This window comes from Monomorium pharaonis, chromosome 4 (genome assembly GCF_013373865.1).
Source record: "Monomorium pharaonis isolate MP-MQ-018 chromosome 4, ASM1337386v2, whole genome shotgun sequence".
Classification (NCBI taxonomy): Eukaryota; Metazoa; Arthropoda; class Insecta; order Hymenoptera; family Formicidae; genus Monomorium; species Monomorium pharaonis.
The window spans coordinates 10,765,243-10,790,744 of record NC_050470.1 but is presented as its reverse complement, the minus strand read 5'-3'; the positions used below and the strand labels follow the sequence as shown (position 1 = coordinate 10,790,744).

The window sequence follows — 25,502 nt, the reverse complement described above, 5'->3', positions numbered from 1 at the left end:
ATTTGACTATGTAACTATTGCGCGTTTTATTTTGCGAAATAAAAAATTTATCACCTAAAAACACATCTACATAATCTAGTTTTATCGTAATTGTGTTTCATAACTATACAGATAGTCCAAGGATCAAGGGCAAATTATAACTATTCGTCAACAGTTTGTTTACTGTATTGAGGTTGACATCAGAGTAACAGTGAAAAACGCAATATAAGGAATTACGTATGTACAAGAGGCTGAAAATTTTTTAATTATACAGATTAAGATTCGATCAGTAGGCCGTATTTTAGTCCAACGTTTGTGAGACTCTGCGTTGCCGATACTCGTAATATAGCTACCACTATCGCAGCGATAGTAACAGCGCCTTCCAAATATAGGCCGTACAATATTCGTACGTGACCGGCAATGGTAGAGAGACCGCCTGCCGCAGTGAAGTCCAACGGAAACAGCACACTCGCCGCGATCGGTCTCGATCGCGCTATGCCGAAACACAATATTCCCAAAATATAGTAAGCGACTAGAAATCCCAAGATTTTCTTAATTATTACATTTATTTTATATTATCCAAAATCATTATACTTTACACACACACACACACATATATATGTATTATATATAACTATTTTTGTATTTTATTTATTTCAATTTTTAAACTTTATAAAAATAAACAAGTAGCGATAATCGCAGTCGAAATTTTTATGTAGGTTTATGATAAAAAATTACCTGAACAAACGAACGACATTATCTTGATCCATCTAGGCATCCTTCTAGATTCTGCATTATTAAGTTGCACGCCTCGTCTGGCAAGCGCGTATCTTTGTAGGCCAAAAGCCACCATAAGGCCGAAATTCAATATAAGAAGGAAATGTGCAGGAATTCCGATAATGGCGAAAATCACTCCTACTGTGCGACCAGCGGTAGTTCGCGGAACTGGCGCTCCAAAACCTGTAAAAATTTATTAAAATATTTAGTGAAAAAGAACACTCAATGCAGTTTTTAGAACGAAAAAATTCATATTTTTAATTATGTAAAAATTACATGAAAAAAAAGAATATTCTTGTTTTGAGAATATCTTTATTTTCAAAATGTTGATCACTCTTGAAATGACTATTATAATATTAAGATCAAAATACAATATTTTTCTGAAACTTAAAATTATCAAATTCTTTAGAGAAGATTAAATTATGTTCAAGCCAGATTATTATTTAATTTAGTTATAAATATGAGTAGAAATATTAATATATTTGTTACATATAAAACTATATAAAACAATGATAATCTTTTTTGTTTTGATAATAAAAAATTTGATAATCTTAAATTTCAGGAAAATATTATATTTTTATCTCAATATTATTAATATTTCAAGCATATTTAACGTTATAAAAATAAAAACATTCTCAAAACAAGAATAGTCTTTTTTTGTTTTAAGCTTATTAAGAATTAATTCTAATTAATGTATAATACCTAAAGTGGTAATTAGCGATATGGCAAACAACACACAACCGGGAAACGTCCACAATTGTCCGCTATTACCACCTTCACCGTAACCGGAACTCACGGCAACCAAGAGGAGCTCTTCGTGTTTGGCAACGTACTGGCGGACCTTTTCGCTCCACAGTGGCTCCACATCCTGATCCTGTTCTGTCCGCAATTGACGCAACTCCGTGGACAAGCTGACTGCTAAATCTGCTTGCATATTCTTCAGCGACACGACCTGTTCGCGTTCGCGAGGACCTTCCGTGGCGCAAAACGCCGCCGCGCCCGCCACTATCCATATCACGAGCAGCCACAGAAGACCTGTGACAAATTATAAATTAATTGGCTCGCTTTAACGAGAAATTTTTATGTTAATAAATATTATGTAATAATTCAAGCTAACTCGTACCGAATTGCGATAACGACAGTCGCCCCAAAAACCTAAGATACTTCCAAAATCTTAAGAATCTCCCCGTAGAATTTCCATTATCCTCTTCGATGTCTCTGAGGGATGGTAGGATTCTCAGTCGCAGCGGTAATCCTTCTATGGTCTGGACAGTCACGGACTTTGTCCATTTCCGTATTACGCCGTTTTTTAAGCGAGGTGAGATCTCATAAGAGGATATCGTGGTCGGTGGATCCGTAATGTCTATTTTTGAATGCACGTGTATATAAGTAAAAAAATATATAATAATACATAAGGCATATTTTGAAATCATCGATTTTTTTAAAGTTCAAAGTGCCACACAGTATATCAAGGTAATTAAAATATGATTACGAAATTCTTCAATTACGAAAGAAAATGTCAAGTTGATATTTCTTTAAGTTCACGATGATAGCTATATTAGCATAGCTATATTAGTAAGCTGTGATCGATTGCTTGAAACTTTAGCAACATGTGTTATTGAAAGAAAGTTATACTATCTTTTTCTATATATGTAACTATATACATATAGTATAACATGATATAGCAATTATATTTTCTTTCTATGTCTCTTTACAAATTCTGAAAAACAACAGAAAACCTGTTTTTTTCTTTGATTAAATTTTTTTAGAAAATTTAAAGACAATAGTAAGCCTTAAGGATGTATCGGACTGAAGTTCAAAATGATACAAAGTTGCTAAAAATTTGTGAAATTGTTCTTTTAGTTTTCCTAATGTACTGCAAAAAATTGAAAACGCATTCACTAAACAGTTGCTGAGTTATAACTATTTTAATTTTCACTGATTTTACATGATATCCTTTTCTATCTTATGGAAAAAGATGATCTTGACGAATGAAACAGCTAAAAAACTCTCTGTGCTATCCCAGCAAACACAAAGTTACATGTAACGTGCTTGTTAGTTGTAATTTCTCACTCAATAATATAATTGCAATATAACACACGTGTTATATTACAATTATATTGTTGAGTGGGAAATTATAACTAACAGGTACGTTACATGTAACTTGGTGTTTGGTGGGATTTAAGTATATAAACAAAAAAATATTTTTTTTTTAGATATCTTACATTTTCTCAAAAAATTATCTTTTAGCGACTTAAATAATATCGTATGCAACATTTTAAAATATTATTTAGATAACTGGAGATAACTTGAAGATATCTTTTAGAAATCTAAAAAATATTTTATAGACAAAAAATACAATTTTTAAAAATGTTTATAAATATCTTTTAGAAGATCTACAGTTATTTTCAACGAAATCTTGTTTTCGACTTTTTAAACATTTTTTAAAGTTTTAAAGAAGAAAGTGGCATTAAGATTATTCATGTACATTTTATACAATAATATGATTAATAATCAATATTTTAAATTAAAAATTTAATAGTTATTTTTATTAAATTATTCTTCTAAATAATCAATTTATTAAAGAAACAGAATCAATCATTTAAAAAAAATTAATTTAATTACGATTAACAGTTAAAAATAATTAATAATTATATTAATTAATTTTTTAAATGATTGTTTTTGTTTAATTATTAATTTATAATAATTGATTGAATTTCATCGCACAATGATAAGGAACGGCAATAGGAATAGAAAACAGAAATTATGAATAAAAAATTATCGCTTTCAAAATGAGTCTGAAGTAGCTATTACTTTTTGACAACTTCGAAGCTTCGAACGAATTTAAAGTTGCAAATCCTTAAATCTTCGAAGTTAACTAAAAAACTTTCAAAGAAAGAAGTTCAAAGGTTTGAAGCTTCTTTAACCCGTAAGAAATTGATAAATTGCAGACAAAAATTAAAAAAATAATTGATTGTGATTGATTAATTTCTTACGGCTTAGCTTAAAGCTTACTCCACCTATTTTTCAACTCAATCTAATGTTAAAATGTCATTAATGAGTACATTTACACGTTATATTATAAATTAACTATAAATACTAAATTAAACATAGTTTGGAAATATAACTTCAGAAGCGAAAAAATTACACTATAAATTTATCCATGCAATTTTTAAGTAAAAGATATCTAGATGAACAAACACTTTGACAGTTTCAACACTTGTAAAATACTGTAAAAACTAAATTTTTTCCTTGACAATTAATGAATTAATAGCCGTAAACGAATATAACTGGATTCTAATACTATACATTCATTTTTTTTGCTGTTTATTTATTCAATGAAACAGTTGTCAAAATATTTTATAAATGTGTTAAAACTATCTAGTAAAAATATTTTTTTATTTAGATGTTTTTATTTGAAAATGGTGTAGAATTTTTAATGTAAATTTCTCATCTTTGAAGTCATATTTTTTATAAATGTCGAAGGAGTATCCAAAACACTAAATTTCGCAATATTACAAAAATACTACGTAAATATTACAGTAATACATTCATGATATATCACCATTATAATGCTGTGATCCATTTCGGCGGACATTTTAATATTATAGTAATATTTTTGTAATATTTCTGCAATATTTATATTATATTTCACTGTACTATTGTAATGGGAGAACAATATTTCTGTGATATTATCGTAATATTCCGTGCTATGTGGATACTTTCCTTACATTAGCCTAAAATTTATTTTAACGTTTAATGTTTCAAATATATTAATAAAGTAAATTTCCTTTAACGGTCTGCATCAAATTTTGGTAATAAATATCATTTTTCTATTATTTAATATTCTCAGCTAATATAAACTTAAAACCATTAACATAGAAAAAAGTTAATAATTAATATTAATAAAATTAATAATTAATATTAATAATTACTTTAACTATTATGATTAAAATTAATATTATTAAAAAAAAAACTCTGGAAAATACACAATAAGGAAGAAATTGGAAAAAGCGCATTTCTTCCAAATTTTCCAACATTTTTTTCAAGTTAAGAACCCAACACCCACCGATTCCGCAAACGACATCGTCGTCATCGTCTCTCTCATCGTTTTTTGCGCGACGCTCCGTCATTCTCATGCAAAACTCGGTGATGCGACGACGTGCAGCATCCTTGACAACGGCCGCGGTCTTGACTCGCGGGTGGACCAAGTTCCTGCAGACGCGACGTCGCTTCTTGGTGATGGTGGTGGTGATGGTGCCCGAGGGGGATCGTAAGAAAGGCACGGCATATCGTCCGCGTACGCACGGTGGACCGGACACCGCGACACCGGACACCGGAACGCGTGGTAGCTTCGCGACGCTCGGCACGTCACTGAGGGGTGTCGCGACATCCCCGATAACCGGCGGCCGCGGGAAAAGGGGTACGTCCATCGGTTAAGGTCAAGATGCGCCGTGCTATAACCACCGTAAACCCCGCGATTGTGTCCGGCGATCTTCCGCTCGATCATACGATCGTACATATTTCACTCAACATTGACGACAAGGCTGCACGCACCTCGCTTACTTTAATACACCTATCGATTTCCCGAGAGATTTCCGTAAACTAGACAGTGACGTGTCTGAGCACTTGTTGAATCGATTCATCCCTCCGGAGTTCTTTTAAGTGCTCTTTTAATTACGGTGACTATCCGTCCTATCCCAAAAACTCCAAGTTATATAACTGTTATAACTAACAATTATGTAACAGTTATATAACTTTAGTTGTTTTCTGGAATGTTATAGAGGACAATCCTTTATTTTAAGTCGGTGTTCTTAAAATTTTTTTTAGAAAACTCACTTTTGTCCTTTATTTCTAAAAATTTCTTATTAATTATGTGTCCTATAAATTTTAGTCTTTAGTATTCTTTATACATTACACGTAACTAACAAAAATTTTATCAACTATCTGAGATTAATAACAATATCTTTTCCTCTCTCTCTCTCTCTCTCTCTCTCTCTCTCTCTCTCTCTCTCTCTCTCTCTCTTTCTCTCCTAATATCACTTTTGTATATTATTTTATATATGTTATATAAAATATAATGTTTAAATATAGATGTGTTAGTTTTTTTACATATTTGTATTTGAGTTTATAAAATTTTATCTTTTTCACGTAAATATATATTTCTAAAAAATATATTTACGTTGCACTTGTTTGTAAAAGTGTCCTTTATTTTTCTCAAAGAAATATGGTCACCGTACTTTTAATATTTCCTTCGAAGGAATCTTACACGCTCTGCTGAGGGGTTTTCGGTCGAGCCTTGAACTCAATTTTCCGCGGAACAAATTCACGTTAGTGTCCTTATTACTTATTGTAGCTTTATTTCCGCCTCACGCTTAGCGACAGCAGTTGACGTTTATTTTCATGTCGTTTATTTTCAGTTAGCCAACTGTGCGCCAGGCATTAATCATCGTACAGGTAGTTACTTCGTTTCACGCGCGGACAGACCCCGACCTTCCCCGATCTCGATAAACTTTTCCGTCGGCCGCAACTTTAATTTATCTACTACTCCTCGTAAGAATTTTTTTGCTTATTCATAAAGCATAGTACATAGGAGGAGACGGATCGATGAGCTTTGCACGGAAACATGGTTTACGTTCCATTAATAATCCCGCTATCTCCACGCCGTTGAATACATAATGCATCAAATTATGCCGGCAACTGACTGTTTAACTTGATAATCCCACATATGCCATCGTGTATCATGTGTCACAACTTATAATATAATATAACATTCTCACATTCGCGTTAATAATATTTTTTCCGATTACGTTGTATTCGTAAACACATTTATCTGACCTCGTCAAGTGTCAAATAGTGTTACAAAATTTATCTACTTATTAATTTAGCAATCGAACAGATAAAGAATGGAAAGCAAGATATCATTGATACAATATTACTATAATGACACTTTAGAACATTAACGTTTTCAAATACATAGTTCTTAATGTTTACAACGTTATTATGAAAAATATTTGAGTAAAACACTCAAAATAACGTTTAGGAATATTATGTTATAGAGTTTGAAAACAATTCGAAAATATTTATGAAATGTTATGTCATAAAACACACACAAAATAAATGTTTTAAAAGATTGATTTAATGTTCTTTTGTTAAAGATTGATTTAATGTTCCTTTGTTACTGCCAAAGAAGAGAGAAAAGAGAGAGAGAGAGAGAGAGAGAAAGAAAAAGAAACGGAGCAGCAATGGATTCGACGTCTCAGAAGCTCCAGGAATTACTGACTCCGTGATGGAGCGAAATTCTCGTGCATTGGAGGCGCGTTGCACCGAACGGAACCGACCGGAAAAAGTATGATGTGCGCGTTCGTATATACTCTCCTGTGAACACCCGCTAAAAGTAGATCGCGGCCTTGGGATCAATGACGACGCCCCTAACTAAGCGATCCTCACGTATCGCCTTATCCGTCTATAACTAATTGCACACGTGTCCTACCACCTTCGGATTAGACACGCTCCCGCGACATGGATCCCGCGCGTGATCGCGCGCGCGGTAAAACCCGGTTTTGCCCACCGGTTCGATATTATGCCGTGCCGCAACCAAAGCAGGGTTGTTCTAACGCGTCACGCGATACCACGCCAGTTTATAGCACCGAGTTCTGTAATACACAGTAATCAAGTCGGTTTTCACGATGATTAGAAGCAGAAATTAATCCAACCGTCACATTTATCTTGCGGATTCTTTCGATATAATTTTTTATCGTTTTTTGCGTGCGTAAGACGGTAGGCTCAGCTCTACTCACAACATACGTCTTACCGATATTGTTACGGTAAACATTCTCTTATTGAATTATCGACCATTTGACCTTGTTATTTGCGCGTACATTGTCCTCGTCCGTGCGGCACTTTGTTTCCTTCGCGAGTATCGTAGATGCGAGACGATCATAAATCTGAAATTTATTGATACACGTATAAAATAATTGATAAAACTGCATATTAGAAGTGACTTCAATAACATACATATATTAAAGTAATCGTTCTGAATAACAATCAAAAGGTTTTAGCTCGTTATTAACTAATTATTAACAAATAAAGTTAATCATAGATGTATATTGAATAACGTAATTTATATTTTACTAAATATAAATTTCATATTATTTTCATATATACATATAACACAATAATGTTAAAATCTTGAACAGGAGAGAAGATCTGCCTCTCAGCGTGGGGTGATATGGACCTCACTTTGCGTAGAAATTTAAAAATTTATATGGAAATCTACTATTAAATTAAAAATTCATGAAAATGGGGAACTCAAACAAAAAATATTCTAGTTTAATTATGATTATGCTCTTTAACAAAAAAGTAGGATATAACATTGTTTTAGTTTTGATTTTGGTGTATCTAATATAAAAATTGAAATTTCTTTATTATCAGAATTGAATATATAATCTTTTACATAAACTTGAATGTGTTTCTTCTTCTATGCTTGATATTTTTGGTACTAGAATAGATTTGGAACTAAAAAGCCTTCGAAATGGTCGCTAGCAGTGCTATTACGTCATAGCTTTATTATTGTTTGTTAAGTGTAAAACAAGAATAGCATGATTCAATAACACACTTATAGGGCATACTCCGTATACAGTCAATGCTACACACAATCTATGTTCGTATAAGTAAAAACTCGCATTTGTTAAATCTTATAATATTCTAACAATAATTATAACAATAAATCTTATAATTTTATAAGAAAAATTATATATAAATAGATATAATATAATAATAATAAAAATAATAAATTATATATTAAGAACCAGAAAGAAAATCGAAAAAAACAAAAATAACTTTAAATAAATAAAAAAAGCTTTATTGGTTCGAACGATATGTTAGGGAGAATATTGCCAATAAAAGTCAGCACTAAATATTCCGTTGTTTAACACCAACAAAATCATATCTTCTAATTATAACAGTTTTATCTTTTCTTTCCGTCTTTTTATTTTAATGACCGTTGTTCTGATACACTGTACTTGACTGATGGACCATAAGTTAAAGCCTTTTCGACATCTGCTTTTGTAACTCTAGAAAATGATGTAACATACAACTACAGATAATCTTGCGTTTTTATACTTTGCACTGAAGAGGATTTAAAATAGAAGTCAAAACGTTTGCGTACTCGATATACGCAATGACGTATTTTTAATTGCGTTCTCGTTACAACGCGCTTATCATCATTTAAAATAAAGTTTTTGCGTACGAATATCTAGTGCTGACTCTTATTGACAATATTCTCCATAATGTATTATTTGAATAAATAGATTATTATATTTTTCGTTATTACAAACTTTTGTAGAATTTTGGTTGGTTTATGATTTTTGTTTAACTAAAAAGTTATAATTTCCAACACTATATAGTCGAATTTTTGTCTGATCTAAACAATCGTAAAAAATTCGTTTGTTACTTTTTAATAGAATAATCCGATTATTCTGTAAATATTTTCCTCGGTAATATATTTATATTCTATAGATCCCTCTTTATAAAAATATGTTATAGAAATTATAATAAATAGCATTGAAATATTATCACAAATATTAACGCATGTGAAAATCTCATTTAGTGATGCATTTTCAATATTTCATTAAGATTTCAATAATAATTCAATACAAAACATAAAGATATATGAAATATTCAGTAAAATTAAAAATTAAAATTAATAAACGCAACAAAGTTAATGAAAATTACTATTCAGAAGAATTTATTTTAAAAATATAATGTTATAAATGAATAAATTAGAATAAAGTAATTCGAGTAAGTCTTAAAATTATAAAGAAACAAATAATTTAATTTAATTTTTTTAAAATTAAAAATCGTAAATATTGTACGTAAATATTTAACATTTGTAATTATAACAACTTATAAATTTATACACATGAATTACGATTAACTTGCAAAGATTAAATAAAACTTCACTTACTACTTACTTGTTTGCTTTATTTCTATTTCTTTACTTTTCTAACATTTTCATTATTTGTCTTTAGAATTCATAATATGAATATTTCAATATACAATTTTGTTAACAAGTCTATATAAATATTTTGCACTACTTTTCTTTTCTTTACAATATTTTTAATAATTATTTTTATTAAAAAATCATACATATTTTAGCATATTTTAGTATTCAATTTTTATTAATAAATTTCTAAAAATATTATATTTTGCATTACTTTTCATTACTTTTTCCAAATTTTTAATATTATCTTTACATGTATAGAATTCATAATGTATGGTTATTATAAATATGATTTATACTGAAATATATTCAACAATATTTCTTTCAATAATTTTCATTTTCTGATTCAACGATTTCAAAGTTGTTTACAATTATTACAATAATTTATTTTTACCAAAGCGTGTTAATTGTCTTTCTACACTAATATTTTTAAATAGACATTATGTAAAAATATATAGAATATACTCATATATTATATAAATAGTTATAAAAATATGAATTTTTTCTGGAATTAAACTTCGAATATTCATAATTAATTAAATAATAATATGTATTAATTAAATAACATTATGTTCTAGGAAACATTCTTCAAATTTGTCTTTTTCGACATCAAATATTATATAATAGAACGATTACCACAATATATTCTATTTTATACATATATATAGGAATAATATCTTGGAAAATGTTATTAGAACACCTAATATAAGATAGTACACTTTTAAGTATATTTTCACAATAGATATCTATCTTCTTAAAAAACTTCCATGCACATTCAAACTTCTTAAGGAAAGATCTAAAGGCATATTTTCCATGAACTAATTATATGTGCTACGATTGAAGTCAAAATAAAAAAAGTCTTTAAGGTGCACTTCACCGCACCGATAGGCAATCCGGGACGTAATCCAGTTAAAATCTGTATCCAATAACGACGCTGTACCTTCTATTCCACCTGCAATTGCAGTCTATTATGCATCTCGACCGCCCGTGTTGTGCTTTCGCGGTTCGCCAACGCGTTTGCGCGGCATCGATCCGCCTCGCAGTCTGCATCTTCTCGATAAACATCACATCGTGCCAGTTCAACGGCGGATGTTCCTCAGAGGACCAGCCGCTTGTGTCTGTATAATATGGAACATCGTTCCAACGTTCTCGATCGACGAGGAGATCGGGGAGAATAACCGAGGTGCGTTCAGATAGTTCGTCTCTTTCATGCTCTTGTCAAACTTGTCGAGTCCTAGTTTCACCCGCGTGCTTAAAATCTATTCTCCTCAAAGTAGCACCACGTTGTCAGAAGTATGACCGAATGTTGAAGTAGAATGAAGTAGAATGATCCATTTTTCAACCTTACGCTGCGATCGTCCTCTACCTGGAAAGACCAATTTCATAGATTTAATATTTATTAGATGATATCAACCTGAGTTAAAAGAACCTCATTGTTCTACCCATCCTGTCCTTTTAGTCCTCAGTTATTTACAGATTAATAAGACAGGCAGAAAGATTTTGAATCAATTAAGTTAATTAAGACTAAACGTATATCCTTAGACGAGAAAGCGATGCGCAGCCTCGCTCGCAAGCTATTGGTATGGCCGACATTGGTGCTGTCTCTCCTGGTAGCCGGCCGTCTGCTGTTCGGCCGCGACCTCCGATTGCCGACGACGACGCTTGTTTATCGCGATGACGGTGGCATCTCGACGTTAGACGGTAGCCATGCGAGCTCGCAGCAAGACACCGGTCCACCGGAACCGCCCGTCTACGCGGCGGGCATGTATATGGCGAGTCAGCAACCTCGCAACGAGAGCGCCTGCAGATGGTACCACGGCCTGCCGGATATCCTCTCCTATCCGTCATCCAAGCTCATCTGGAGCCCCGAAACCGGCGAGAAGAGTCCCTATAGGTAGCGAGCAAACTACATCTACGAAAGATCGTCGTCGTTGCTTCTCTACGCAAAACTTAATCCGTCCTACTATCCCAGCAAACCAATTATATAACTGTTATATATAAATGTTAGTTATAATTTACTATGACTCGACAATGTCACTGTTATATAACTTTTAACAATTACGCATCTGTTATAAATTATGTTACTGTTATAAGTTATATAACAGTATATTATTGAGTATAAAATTATATAACTAACAATTATGTAACTTTAGTTGGTATTTGCGTGGATATAACTGATATCGATAAAGTAATTGGCACTAAAAGGTGATAATGCTCAATATCGAAAACAGAGTACGGAAAAAAAGTTTGCTCGCACGGCCGATATTTTAATGCTGTCACGGCAAATTTCGTTAATCATTATCTGGACGGGGAGAGGGGGGGGGGAGGTATTTGTTTCGAGAATACTGCGATGATTTTATCTGAGGTTGACTTTGAAATTAAATTTGCTCTAGCTGCATCCCCAATAAAACAGTACGTTAGAGCCACGTGGAATCCACGTTTCTATATGGATTCTACGTGGATTCAACGTGGATTTCATGTACTGTTTTATTGGGGATATTTAGCTCTTACAAATGACTTTACGCAGCAAAGTTCTTTTTAATAATGAAACGAGTAAACCATATGTTGTAATGGCGGAGTGTTTAGTTGCTTTCGAATGTACTATGCGGTTGGTTTCGCTGCGACAGCGAGAATTCTTTTTCTCCATGCAGGGTTCTGCCGTTCGTGTTGCTCGGTGCCGTCAACGCGACAACATACAGTTTGCCCCAGGTTACGCTGTCTACGCACGCCACCGCCGATCAGGTTTACGGGATCGTGGAGCTGGCCAGACGATGGGAGGGACCGATCAGCCTGGCGGTGTTCGCGCCAGGCCTCGACGCCGGCCTCGCTGTCGCTCAGCTTGATCGAGCCTGTCGTTGCGAGCCTGCCATGTACAAGGTCTCCTCCTCAACTTCCTCGTCACGATCATCGCGAATCTCTCTCCTGTGTGTGTCGAACTGTCGAGCGCGACGCTACGCTCCGCCGACTCACAAAGTTTTTACGCTTTCGTTAATAACGCGGGGACCCGGGAAACCACACGACGTGCGCTTTTAGGTCACCTGAATAAGAAGAATTACGAATGCTTTGTCATCGTACAAGCGAAATTTTTTATAGACAAAGTTTTTTTTGTTAGTTTTATTAAGCATTTTTAGTAAAAATTACTTTATTTTATATCGTAGCTTGCTTAAATAATGAAATAGAAATAAAGAGTAGATGAATTTTTTCAGCTTTTCTTTGCAGTTGAAATAATTTGCTGAATACAACGTGAAACTTTTACGTGACATGCAAACAAAGGAACTAATATGAAAGTCTGTTGAAAGCATGATAGACGCGAATTCCGTTATATCGACACGCTTGCTTGCAATTAGCATAATCATTTACATCTGCGTGGAATATGAATTGAATTAATCTCATTTAAGAATACGTAAATCCAATTAACATAATCAAAAATTGCATAAGCACTGAACGTATATTTCTTTATTTTACGATTAAAGACTTTAGATAATTAACGTAGACATATAATTAACGTATAAAATTATTAGATTGCAGAATATCTTCAATACGATAAATTTATAATGATAAACACAACTTAAATGATATGTTCATAAATTAATAGTTTATTAATAAAATGTTGACTTCATAGAATTAAATGTTAATAAACAAATATCTGTTCCTTAGTTTGATTAGTCTAATAATATAAAATACTGTTTACGCATACAGTATAATATTTTTTAGAATATATATATATATATATATATATATATATATATATATACACACACACATATTGTATATATAATATATTATATATATATATATATATATATATATATATATATATATTTGTATATATAGGGAGAGAGAGAGAGAGAGAGAAAGAGAGAAGTAATATAATACTGGCATACCACTTTGTTTTTGGATAGCATATCTTAAAAGCTAAAAATAAAAATTTGGAAGCATAAATGTAAACTAAAAAGTGGCTTCTATTATGGACGATACAACAGTTTTTATAATACTGTTTCATATTTTGTAATAATTAACGTTTTTGCACTATAACTAAAAATAAATTTCTGATTAGACTCTAAAACTGACATAATAGGATACATTTTCGGTCTCTTTTCTTTTAACATGAGTATTATACAAATAAGTCATTGTACAAAATATTTACGAGTTAATGTATGTAAGAATTTCTAGAAGCCTTCTTCAATGCAAAGCACTTTTAAAAGCCATAAATGCCCTGCATAAAATGTCTTATTCAAAAATAGTGTTTTGCATTCACGAGATTTTATCGTGAATTCTGCTTTGCAAAAATCTCGGATTAGATCGTGGCCAATATTTTTCAGTGCGACATTGAGAATAGAATCCGATAACAATTAGCAGTGAAGTAAATCTTTTTTAATGCGAGGGTTCGCATTTATTTGAATGCCTCTTATTGCAATTAAATGCGAATTATTGAATCCTCAAAGAATAGAATTCAAGTTCAGAATTCCGAATATTTAATTGAATATCTTCTGAATTCTGCTTTTTGCAAAAAGTCAATATTTTTTAATTCTTTTCAATTTGTTTTATGCAGGATGTATAAATTATAAATTTTTGTCGCTTTAATCACATAATAAATAGATTATATTTGTATCAGTGTTAATACAATGCAATATTTAGTTTCCAAGAAATAAGGAGGTGCCTTTTTATGAGACCTATGCCAATATTAGGGAATCTTCCTCTATACATGAACAAAAACTTTGGATTTTTTTCTCCCCTTTACAGATGTTTGTGCTTGAGACATGGTATTACGTTTTCGCTCCGCCCTTTTCTCGCATATTATACGATTCGCACACAAAATTCGCATTCTCAATGTAATCGTACGTTTCTAATAATTAATGACCCGGTGATCGCAGGTTTCCGTCCACATGGTGTTTCCGGCCGGTCGACCGCCCGCTCTGGGCGCGATCGATCGTGCCCAGGGCGATTGCGCCGCTTCCGATCTCCAGGGACGGCAAGCCGAGACCGAGAGGCGGAAAAGGAGAATGACATATCCCATCAACGTCGCCCGGAACGTGGCGAGAACGGTGGCGAACACGTCCCGCGTGCTGGTGTCGGACATCGAGCTGCTGCCGAGCGCGCGGCTGGCTTCCGGCTTCATGGAGATGGTGCACCAGAGACCGCCCAAAGTCGGCGTGGTCTTCGTCGTGCCCGTATTCGAAATAGAGTCCAATGAACCGCCGCCAGCGACGAAGCGCGAGCTGCTCGCCGCCTGCCGAGCCGGCCTGGCGGTGTATTTCCATAGGTACATACGGGAATTGAATGTCCTAAATTTAAAATTGTTGACACACACACACACACACACACACACACACACACACGTACTTTCTAAGAATTCTTTTAGTAAAGTATCCATGTCGAGGCGTTAAATAACGGAACGAGACACCCGCGGTTTCCCCTCGCAGGTTTATTTGTCCGCACTGCCAGCGATTTCCCGGGCTGACCAGGTGGCTGATCAGACCAGACCCGGGTAAGATCCGACCGCTTATCGTCACCAAAAGGGAATACCCGCATCACAGGTGGGAGCCGGTCTTTATCGGCACGCGCGACGACCCACTCTACACGGAGGAAATGTCTTGGGAGGGCAAGCAGGACAAGATGGCCCAGGTACAAGACAACCCAGTCGATGTTATATCCTGTAGCCACATTAATTCGTGGAACACTTCAAATCATCCACTATGGAAAGATTAAATGTTCATAGAAGTTTTTTTCAAAGGCTGTTCTGAGAATATTCTTATGTTTTTAAAATGTACATTACCTTGGGTATCTTAATAAGAATTACATTTTTCAAGATTATTTCTATATATTTATAGAATATTGTATCCGTATGATTTGACTCGGTAATCATTTTTTGTCAAATATTTTACTATACAAAGTTCTTGAATATTTAAAAAGTCGAATTGAAAAAAATATTCCATACGTACATAATATTGTTCAATTATGAATATTCGAAATAAATTATAAAAAATTTAAATTTGTTTACAATATTAAAATCAAAATAATAAAGAACAGTAAGTTGATACAAGAATTCTGTCGTATTCCAACGATTGAATTTACTTATATCAGATAGGAAATGATAATATTTTTTTCGGAATATAAAAACCGAATGAGCTTTATAACAAGAAACGATAAGATTCAAGATAAGGCAAATCATATCGGTCCCTATCGTTTTCTATTAATTTTTATTTTAACAGGAAACATTCCATTAGGTGTTCATTTTATCTGCACATCCTAGGTAACTTTCCAAATCCTCTATTTTTTATTTTCTATTTACATTGCAGATGTTCGAGATGTGTCTTCTGAATTATCGTCTGGTCGTGCTCGATGGTGCCTTTTTAGTGCATACTCCGGGAATCAAGCGAAAAACGCACAAGATCAATGTGGCCACACAGGAATTTTTCCGGCCGCACGAGAAGAAGAACGCGAAGATTTACCAACGCGTGATAAAGCGTTTAATCAAACAATATCCGATCAATCGTAGATGCGCGCAATGAGATATTCGAGATCTCGACGCGTAAGCCTTTCTGAAACAAAGAGAAATAATGAAGAGGGACCGATTCGACACGCTCGATGCCTGTATCCGTATACGATAGAAAAAATATTTTTTAGTCATATCAAATTTTATATTAGACTAAGGTACGAATTCGCACCGATCGCTTTTTCACCGCGGAAATAAAGGCTGTTTTTACTGAAAATATGAACCAAAATTTTTACCAAACTTTTACCAAAATAATTTTTAAGTGCGAAGGGCATTTCTACATCAAATAAAGAAAAAATTTTTTGTGAAAAAATCTAAAAGATATCTTATTAAAAATATTTTCAAGACATTTCTAAAAGATATTTAAAATATATAGGTGAAAAATTTTATAATGCTACGCATCTCTTATTTCATTTTGTATGATTTTTAATGGTGAACTGTGGTACAATTTACGCATAATTGCATATAATTTACGTATCATTAAATATAATTACGCCATGTCTATCTGATAGCGGTAGCACGCGAGTAAAGCAGAGGATATTTTTAAATATTTTTTATCTTTTACAATATTTTTGAAACAATGCTGCAACATTGTTACGTGTTTCTGTACTGTATAGAATTTTTTTCAAAGTTTGATTAACTTTAACAATAGATAGTTATAATTTAATTAACCGGTACAAATATTTACAACAAAATTCTATTTGCATAATTTATCTTAATCTAATATTTTTTCACAATAAAATAAATAATAATTTAATTTACATTAACGCAAAATACTGTCTGAGTCAAATTAAATTAATCGACAACTAATTCAAAAGGCAGAATTGCTTGAAGCATAAGTGTCGGACTACGTAATTCATCGTCTCTAATCTTCTTTCTACTGTATCAAGCAAAAATTAACAAAAAATTAATCATTCTTTTCCTGTGTTAAGATAATAATTTAAGTATCTTGATAAATTAATCATGGTCTGATCGAAGCCGTTCCAAACGCTAATTCGCGCGTCTCTTCGCGCGAATCGCGAAAGGCAATTCAAATCGTCCCACGAGATGATTGGCTCTTTCAAACGCGACCGCGTTGAGGGTGAGCCGCTATTGGTCGCCGGAAACGTCTAACGGGAAGCCAGCCGACGCGCACGCCGGTGATCAATGGCGTTCTAAACCGCAGTTCTAACGATCTGTTTCTCTGGAGTGCCTTTCGTGTGGCAGCAGACGGCGAGAGAGAGAGACCATCCTCCCTCTGTCCCCGTCGCTGGAAGCCGCTGTTTTTTCTTGTCGACTTCAGTGCGGGACGTTCAGTCGAAATCAACCGGAAGAATTCGGAAAATGCGTTCCGTCAACACGTAGCGATACGAACGGTAAATAACACGAGTAAATCTCGTGAATCTCCGATCGCCGCCGATCCAACGATCGATCTAACGACTCGGTCTCGTGGCCACTCGATGAGTCACCCCGGCGACCGCTCCCCTCCCGACTGATACAGGCTGTGTGTGCGGTATGTATGTGTGATTTGCAGCATAGCGTATATATGCACATGTACGTAATATTTAATACGTGTTTACGCGAAGGCGTAAGAAGTGAAACCAAAAAGTGCAACTAAAGTACACGAGTAGAACTAATATCGAATCGTCGAATAAAGGTGGCACCCCGGAGGGAGAGCGTTGCCGATTCCTCCGGCGACGTCCACATAGGAAAAAAAAAAACGGAGCGGGGCGAGAATAGGCAGGAGAAAAAGAGAGAGAGAGAGAGAGAGAACTTCCATCTTCCACCGCGCGGATGCGGCCGCGTCCTTGCCGGGCGCGTCTCTCGCCGGAACGGAGCGTCCAACGCCCGCGCACGCACGCACGTACGCGGAGTGCGGACACGCGTGCACTTTACCGTACGCACAGCGGCAAACGGGATCGTGCGCGGTATAATCATTAATTGAAGGTGTTTCGTTCGGCTCGTGCGTGTGGCGTGGCGCCGGTGGCAGTAGTCGAGTAGCGACGTGACCGTCAGAGCGCGAGCGAGAATGGTCACGAGGTGATAGGCTCGTTATATCGATTGTAACATAACCGCGCCTCGTGGTGGTGACGGCGACTTGACGGCGGTGGTGGTGGTGGTGGTGGTGGTGGTGGTGGTGGTGGTGGTGGTGGTGGTGGTGGTGGTGGTGGTGGTGGTGGTGGTGGTGGGATGTTGATAGCGCGGTTGTAATGATAGCGAGTTTCGGAGCAGCGGCGGCAGCAGTTACGAGGCGTACGCGGCTTTGCCGGGTCTAGCTCTCCCTACACCGCGCCTCCCCGCCTTATCTCACGTCGTCCCTTTCTCATTAATCGGCCGCGCTAATCGGAGCACGCACCCGCGCGCGCGCGCGTTTTACAGAGCACACCGCCGAAACGGAGCCCGTGGCACGAGCACGCGCTCGCTCGGCTCGCTCGCTCTCGCCTCACTTTCGTCCGTCCGTTGGCACGTTTCGGATCGCGCGTGCTACATGACGAAGCGGCTCCGGGTAAGTGTCTCCGCGGACTTGCCTTGTCGCCGAGATCTCCCTTCGACGTTCTTTTCTTCTGTCTCTTTGTGTGTCTCTCTCTCTCTCTCTCTCTCTTTCTCTCACTCGCGCGTGTGGAATATTTCTCAATCACGCTAGTATAGGCGGCGGCATGAATGATTTATGAATTAATCTCTGTGGCGTAATCTCCCTCAATTCCCTTTTGAAACTTCTTTCTATTGTGTTTAGTATCGTATTGGATATTCATACTTGTTAAAAAATCACCCATTGTGATTCTTGATATAAAACTAGTGTACTATTTGCAGTAATTTATTAATACATTATAAAGTTTTTCGGTTTTACTCTATATTGTTAGCCATTTCTGTTTTGTGTCATGAATATTTGCTTGCAGGTAATAGAAAAATGAATATTTTCACAAATATATCGGCCGCTTTCTGGTCACCGGATATTTGGCTGCCTCCCAACATCACATGGGAGGACATCAGCCCAAATGCGGACAATAAGTATGCTAATTATCAGCATTTAATATATCCGCTGCCCATGGCATTTGTTCTTCTAGGAATAAGATATACTCTTGAGAGGTGAGCTCGTTATTCTTATTGCATTGGTCCTGTAAACAAGTTCATATATATTTTTTTATCTTCAAATTATAACAACACACTTTCAAAGAAGTTATAGCAAATTTTTGAATGCAGGGTGCATTAAATGCATTCAATCAAATTCTTTGTTAGATTTATACACGTTGGAAAATTTATGTTGATAAAATTTCGTGCAAAATATAATATTTAATATACAATAAAAATATGTATAAATTTTTAAGTAATATACACTTATTGCATTGGTCATATTAATAAATTTTACATCTTATAAAATTGATTTTTATCTTTAAATCATGTTTTATATATTTTTAAGTCACATGTTATTTTTAAAGAAATTATTTTTACATATATTGGGGATTATGTTAGTGATATATGTTACAAAATATAATCTTTAAAAAATATATAATACAAAAGATTTATACACAAATATTTAAAAAGTATATATATAATTTATTTAATTTTTAAATAGATTATTTTTAAATTTTAATTATTTTTAAATAGGTATTGGTTTGCTCCCTTTGGAAGATCGCTTAGTATAAAAAATAGCAGGAGTAAAAGGGCAGTGCCCAATGAGATATTAGAAAAAGCATATCTTAGTAAGAAAACAAAGTACAAGCAGGTGAGTAATTAATGTAAAAAAATTTAATGCCATATTAGATATATAACTACTAATTTATGATCTATGATCTATGATTAATGATCAATAACGATTTTTATAGAAAAAGTTTTTTTTGAATCATAGTAAGAGATATAAGTATTACAATAGTATTGAAAGTTAGATTAAAAAGCACTCTAGTTGGTGTATTACTATTTGTTACATTAACATTTGTAATTATGTTTTAACATACTTATGTTTTAAGATTTTGGGATTGGCTAAACAATTAGATTGGACTGAAAGGCAAGTAGAGAGATGGCTTCGATTACGTCGTTCTCAAGATAAGCCATCTACTCTTACAAAGTTCTGCGAAAGTTGGTTAGTCATTGTCTTAATGCATTGTTACACAGTGTGTATAAACGTCAAATTATCAAATCATATACACGCACGATCTTTTTTCTTTTAGTTGGAGATGTTTTTATTATGCTTATTCATTCTTATATGGCCTTGTTGTCTTGTGGGACAAACCATGGCTTTGGGACATAAAGGCGTGTTATTACAATTACCCCTATCACCCTGTTACTAGTGATATATGGTGGTATTATATGATATCAATGGCATTTTACTGGGCATTAAGCTTTTCTCAATTCTTCGATATAAAGAGGAAAGATTTCTGGCAGATGTTTATTCATCACATAGCAACTATTGCACTTATGTGTTTCTCGTGGGTCGGAAATCTAACGAGGATCGGCAGTCTGGTCTTACTTGTGCACGATTGCGCAGATATATTCTTGGAGGTAAGAGTGCTTAAAAAAATATATTCAATATCCTATATTTTTAGATATATACATTTTTTTTAATATAAGTGATAGAAGCGGCAACATCTGGTGATTTAACCCATTTCGTCCCAAATGTTCACTACTTTTTCTCCACGTTCAATGCTCTAACTTTTTACATAGACGTGAAAAAAACTCGACATAACGTTTTCGATAGTTTGAAACCTTCCTTTCGAATGCCGGCGACCTACAAAGCAAGTAAAAAAAAGTTATAGCCCATTTTTCCAAAAAAGAACAATATTTTTTGACACTTTTCTGAAAATTCCATATTTTGGATGCAAAAATGTTTTGCAGGACCATTGCAATAGAGATAAATCGTGGAATAAATATCTGCTCTTTTAAATTCCATTGCAATTTTTCAAAAATTCAACATGGCGGATTTAATATGGCGGTTAAAAGATGGAAACCGTAACCAAAATATTTTTGATTTTCTTGCTTTTTTTCTTGTAAAATCTCAAAATAATTTAAAAATACATAAGCTTGTTATTTTATGTGAGTCGAGATTATAATAATACATAATCAATATAAATAATAGCGGTTTCTTTCAAGAAATGCGAAAAAACATGATTTGTCAAATAATGTAGAAAATAAGCAAGTGTTCATTGCTGGAAGGAGATAAACGTGAATTAGAGTCTTTGTTTTTATTTTTTCGTACTTAAAATTTTTTTGTATTTTTTCAAACTTGAATGTTTTTGTATTTTTTATTAAAAAAAAAAATTCTATTTCAATATATTATGAAATTTATAAGCCATGAAATTTTTTGAAACAAGGCTTGTAAAAATATTTTTAAAAAAAATTAAATTTGAAAAAAAAAAACAAAAAAATTTTTAAGTACGAAAAATTAAAAAAAAAAAGAAAAGACTTTCTAATTCACGTTTACCTCCTCGGGGTGAGAGTCGGGCAACGGCAATGGGCGCGTTCGGCAGACGGAGCAAATCAGAGAGCGCTCAGTGATTCTTTACTATGATTGGTTTCTGCTTCTAAATCCAACGAAGAACTAAAAGCAAGAACCAATCATAGTAAAGAATCACTGAGCGCTCACTGATCCGCTCCGTCTGTTGAACGCGCCCAATATATTTTGACGGCTAAAGAATGTGAAAAAAGAAGAAAATCATAATATATATATAATATACGTAGGTGTATGCGTAAATTTGAGATGATGAAATATCAGCAATTGTAATCGAATGCGAATAGTCATTTCCGACGTATTTTTGCCTGCTGAACACGAATCTGTTGTCAAAATTTGGCTATCACGTCACAATTTTGAGAAAAATGACGTCAAAGAAGTTAAAAATGACGATTTGGAGGGTTTTCAAGACGTTGTAATACCTAAATTCTTTTAACTTTGGTAATATTCTTCGAAAATATCAACTTTTAACTTTAAAATGCACTTTGGTTTGTTTCAATGATTTTTCGTTTTCGAAATATAATAATTTAATTTACTCTTTTTCATACATAAAAAATACGTGCAAAAGTCATCTTATTCCATTTTAATACTGCATTATGTGGAAAGTAAGTGCTTTCCTACTTATATAATATAATAGGATTATATAAATTAAAACGTAATATGAAATGATAAAATATAATGACAGAAAGATTATAAGGAGACAACCGTATTTGGCATTACCCGAGATCAACGACGTGATCTGATCTCATGTGCATGTATGTGTATTTAAGTGTATTCTCTTTTTCTGTCTATCTGTCTGCTGTGTACGTGCGTGCGTGCGTGCGTGGTGCGTGCGTGCAGGGTGCGTGCGTGCGTGTGTATATATGTGTGTTTTACATTTGTGCTGCACTTCAGATATCTCGACAATGAAAAATCATACGGAAACGAACCAAAGTGCATTCTAAAGCTAAAAGTTGATATTTTTGAAGAGTATTAACAAAATTTGTTAAAAGAATTTAATGCCAGTGTTGTAACGTCTTGAAAACCACTAAAATCGTCATTTTTCGCTCTTTTGACACCATTTTTCTCAAAATTATAACGTGATAGACAAATTTTGACAACAAATTCGTGTTCAGCAGGCAAAAATACGTGGAAAATGACTATACACATTTATGTTACAAAAATAGTGTTGAACAGTGTAATTAACATAAATTTGCGTAAATTGTGACAATTTTCAGCTCATGAAACTGTTCATTATCGAGTTTGAAACATAATCTGTGAAAACTGAATCAGAATACGTATTACAAATTAAACTGACAAGCAATTTTAATATTTTTTATGCTAATAAGCATCTTAGAAAAAAATACTGTATAGTTATACATTAAATAAAAGATTTAATTGTCAAGTTAATTTATAATATTATGTATTTTGCTTTAGTTTCAAGACTGTGTTTCAAAATTATGAAATAATCAGCATGCAGTTTACATAACCAAGGAATTATATAATTCAAACAAAATTATTATCAGGCATCAAGATCTGTTTTAATTTCATTATCAGCGCTTCTTTCGCTTACGTTTGACATTTTTATCAGTTGATTTTTAATTAATATTGTTCTTTTTTTTATGCGCAGGCGGCAAAAATGGCCAAGTATGCAAATTATCAAAAAGTTTGTGATTGTATATTTGCCATATTTACAATTCTCTGGGTTGTAACGCGTATTGGTGTGTATCCATTTTGGATAATTTATAGGTATGTATTAATAAATTTAGATTTTTGATTAAAGATATTTCGGGCTATATTATATATGGTATTAATTCGGATCTATTACATATTACAGTACATCTATAGAGGCGCCTAAGATAGTACCGATGTTCCCTGCATATTATATCTTTAATTCTTTATTAATTTTACTACTGCTTCTCCACGCGATTTGGACTTATTTAATCCTTAAGATTGCATACCGGGCTTTAAATGCTGGTCAGGTATGTGCTACTGATTTATATAAATTGTCGCGTGCACGTTCACTGGGATATTTTTTCGATATTAATGAATGAACATACATTTATATGCTAATTTTTTCTTGTGGATAACTATTGCAGATGGAGGGTGATATTCGCAGTAATAGCAGCGACGAAGTATCTGACACTTCAGTCAATAATACTCCCATAAACAACACCACAAATTACATTAACAAGTCAAATTTGAAACCGAAAGCCCACTAACAAAGCACATACTACGTAAGCTATTGTTTTAAAAGTCCATCCCAAGGCAGAACATTTATCTGGATGTTTAGCCAGATGCTAAATCTTTCTTCCTACAAGTACAATAGAATCTCGAGTGTGACTTTACTGTTGTATCCAAGGCGCTAACATTACATACATACATATTTAATCTCTCATAAAAATGAGAGTAATTAATATATATATTTTTCAATTTCTCTTTAGTGTTTCCCTTAAAATAGTTGAATGCTTTGTCACAAATTTGCCTGCAGTCCTCTCAGTTTCAAGTGTATTTGCGCTTAGGAGTGCACGAAGAACAACGAAAGAAACAAAACAAGAGAGGGTAAACCGTGAAACGTCAATAATTTGTACTGCTAATTTATATAATTTCATCTTATTTAAGAATTAATTATTAAGTATATATTTCCTTTTTTGACCGAATTTTTAATATTTAGTTAAGATATAAGAATGGACCAAAGACATTCGGTGTCTGACCTCCGTCGATATTTTCTCAGAGTCTAATGTCGTGCGTAACTACTTTGAAAAATGTATTTATTTATTTTCATATACTTTGTGAACATCAGTCAGTGATCGATAAGCATAAGATCAATTTAATTAATAATAAATTTCTACTAATTAATCACACGATTTTCTCTTATTCTATTTCTTGAAAATGCGAAGTTCGATTAAACTAGAGCGCTAGAGCATGATCTACAAATTGCGATGATATAATTTAGTTTAAGCCCATCGCAATATACTTTGCGATATTATATTTTATATCGTTTGAACCGTTAAACAAAAATTTTTGCATTTATATATATATATCTATATCAACGAATAAATGTTACGTAAATTGTACGTTGTGTACTTACACACGAATCTTCACGAATCATCGGTATTAATTATTCTTACATAATACTGCACTCGTAATCATTTCATGTATCGCCAATAAAATTTCCCTATTGATTCTTGGACTCTCCTGTTTTTTGCTTCTTTGCTCTTTGTCTCCTTTTTAATATATATAAAAAATGATTACGAATTACAGGGAAACTTCATTGTATAGTAATAACCGTTTGAAATATCCGCTATTTGGTGAGCAGCCAAAATTGCTCGTTCTTGCGCGTCATAAGTTTTTCATCTTTTCCTCCTTTTCTCTTCATCTAATTATACATCTCTTATTTTACATACAGAAAGTGCAGTTACGAAGAACATCCATAATGACATATCACCACCATATTTATTCTAAAATGATCACAGACCTTTTTTCGAAATAAAACGCAAAATATGCTACTGTTCAATATACAACGAAATAAAATCTCAAATCAAGATTGCCTATATTCATTATATCACAACTTCGATAGTCCATTTATTTACAATTACAATCGGCGTTTCACTCATTTATATTTCACACAATGAGAAATTGTAAATTTAGTTGACAAAATTTTAAAACCAATTATAATTTGTAAATAAATCAATATAATAAAAATATTGTATTTATACTTGTACAACGCAGATTCATAAAAAGACCGATAAAATATGTTAATTAATGTTGCCTCAAGAAGATCCTAAAGTTGTCTGTTTTATCGCTTTAAAGGGGGCAGCTTTAGAGTCACAAAAAAGAAGACA

General features: G+C 33.6%; 3 protein-coding genes and 1 long non-coding RNA gene across 10 annotated transcripts; 3 read left to right on the top strand and 1 right to left on the bottom strand.

The window, feature by feature from the left end:
• Positions 1-141: 141 nt before the first annotated feature.
• LOC105834418 lies at positions 142-5,312 on the bottom strand. 2 transcript variants are annotated; one of them, XM_012676886.3, is made up of 5 exons: positions 4,826-5,312; positions 1,880-2,119; positions 1,459-1,791; positions 718-939; positions 142-472 (listed from the first exon to the last, which is right to left on the bottom strand). In XM_012676886.3, the coding sequence occupies exons 1-5, from the start codon at positions 5,187-5,189 to the stop codon at positions 255-257; spliced, it is 1,377 nt and encodes a 458-aa protein (XP_012532340.2). In that variant the 5' UTR covers positions 5,190-5,312; the 3' UTR covers positions 142-254. The 2 variants fall into 2 exon arrangements, with proteins under 2 accessions (XP_012532340.2, XP_012532339.2); XM_012676885.3 differs by having other exon boundaries at positions 142-511; positions 4,826-5,189.
• LOC114253951 lies at positions 5,051-6,945 on the top strand. Of its 2 annotated transcripts, none has more exons than XR_003625380.2 (2): positions 5,051-5,179; positions 6,017-6,945. It is a non-coding gene; the product is annotated as an uncharacterized LOC114253951 (long non-coding RNA). The 2 variants fall into 2 exon arrangements; XR_004963085.1 differs by lacking the exon at positions 5,051-5,179 and adding an exon at positions 5,357-5,438.
• A 3,765-nt stretch (positions 6,946-10,710) lies between these two features.
• On the top strand, positions 10,711-16,473 carry LOC105834417 (beta-1,4-glucuronyltransferase 1). 2 transcript variants are annotated; one of them, XM_012676884.3, is made up of 6 exons: positions 10,711-10,943; positions 11,303-11,654; positions 12,412-12,637; positions 14,635-15,023; positions 15,184-15,385; positions 16,060-16,473. In XM_012676884.3, exons 1-6 carry the CDS (start codon positions 10,850-10,852, stop codon positions 16,270-16,272), a joined length of 1,476 nt encoding a protein of 491 aa, XP_012532338.1. In that variant the 5' UTR covers positions 10,711-10,849; the 3' UTR covers positions 16,273-16,473. The 2 variants fall into 2 exon arrangements, with proteins under 2 accessions (XP_012532338.1, XP_036142174.1); XM_036286281.1 differs by having other exon boundaries at positions 12,388-12,637.
• Positions 16,474-17,390: 917 nt separating this feature from the next.
• On the top strand, positions 17,391-24,850 carry LOC105834422 (ceramide synthase 6). 4 transcript variants are annotated; one of them, XM_028189181.2, is made up of 9 exons: positions 17,391-17,748; positions 19,133-19,322; positions 19,842-19,959; positions 20,201-20,313; positions 20,402-20,732; positions 23,288-23,406; positions 23,495-23,639; positions 23,757-23,894; positions 24,102-24,850. In XM_028189181.2, exons 2-8 carry the CDS (start codon positions 19,144-19,146, stop codon positions 23,877-23,879), a joined length of 1,128 nt encoding a protein of 375 aa, XP_028044982.1. In that variant the 5' UTR covers positions 17,391-17,748; positions 19,133-19,143; the 3' UTR covers positions 23,880-23,894; positions 24,102-24,850. The 4 variants fall into 4 exon arrangements, with proteins under 4 accessions (XP_028044982.1, XP_012532346.1, XP_012532344.1 ...); XM_012676892.3 differs by having other exon boundaries at positions 17,393-17,611; positions 23,757-24,850; XM_012676890.3 differs by having other exon boundaries at positions 17,394-17,748; positions 23,757-24,850.
• The last annotated feature ends 652 nt before the right edge of the window (positions 24,851-25,502 follow it).

Coding starts and splice junctions, on each gene's coding strand:
- LOC105834418 (XM_012676885.3), bottom strand. CDS start 5,189: ATGGACGTACCCCTTTTCCCGCGGCCGCCGGTTATCGGGGATGTCGCG. Junction 2,120..4,825: donor CGATGTCGTTTGCGGAATCG/GTGGGTGTTGGG, acceptor ATTCAAAAATAG/ACATTACGGATCCACCGACC. Junction 1,792..1,879: donor ACTGTCGTTATCGCAATTCG/GTACGAGTTAGC, acceptor AATTTGTCACAG/GTCTTCTGTGGCTGCTCGTG.
- LOC105834417 (XM_036286281.1), top strand. CDS start 10,850: ATGTTCCTCAGAGGACCAGCCGCTTGTGTCTGTATAATATGGAACATC. Junction 12,638..14,634: donor GCGAGCCTGCCATGTACAAG/GTCTCCTCCTCA, acceptor CGGTGATCGCAG/GTTTCCGTCCACATGGTGTT. Junction 15,386..16,059: donor AGCAGGACAAGATGGCCCAG/GTACAAGACAAC, acceptor TTTACATTGCAG/ATGTTCGAGATGTGTCTTCT.
- LOC105834422 (XM_028189181.2), top strand. CDS start 19,144: ATGAATATTTTCACAAATATATCGGCCGCTTTCTGGTCACCGGATATT. Junction 19,960..20,200: donor AGAAAACAAAGTACAAGCAG/GTGAGTAATTAA, acceptor TTATGTTTTAAG/ATTTTGGGATTGGCTAAACA. Junction 23,640..23,756: donor GGGCTTTAAATGCTGGTCAG/GTATGTGCTACT, acceptor TAACTATTGCAG/ATGGAGGGTGATATTCGCAG.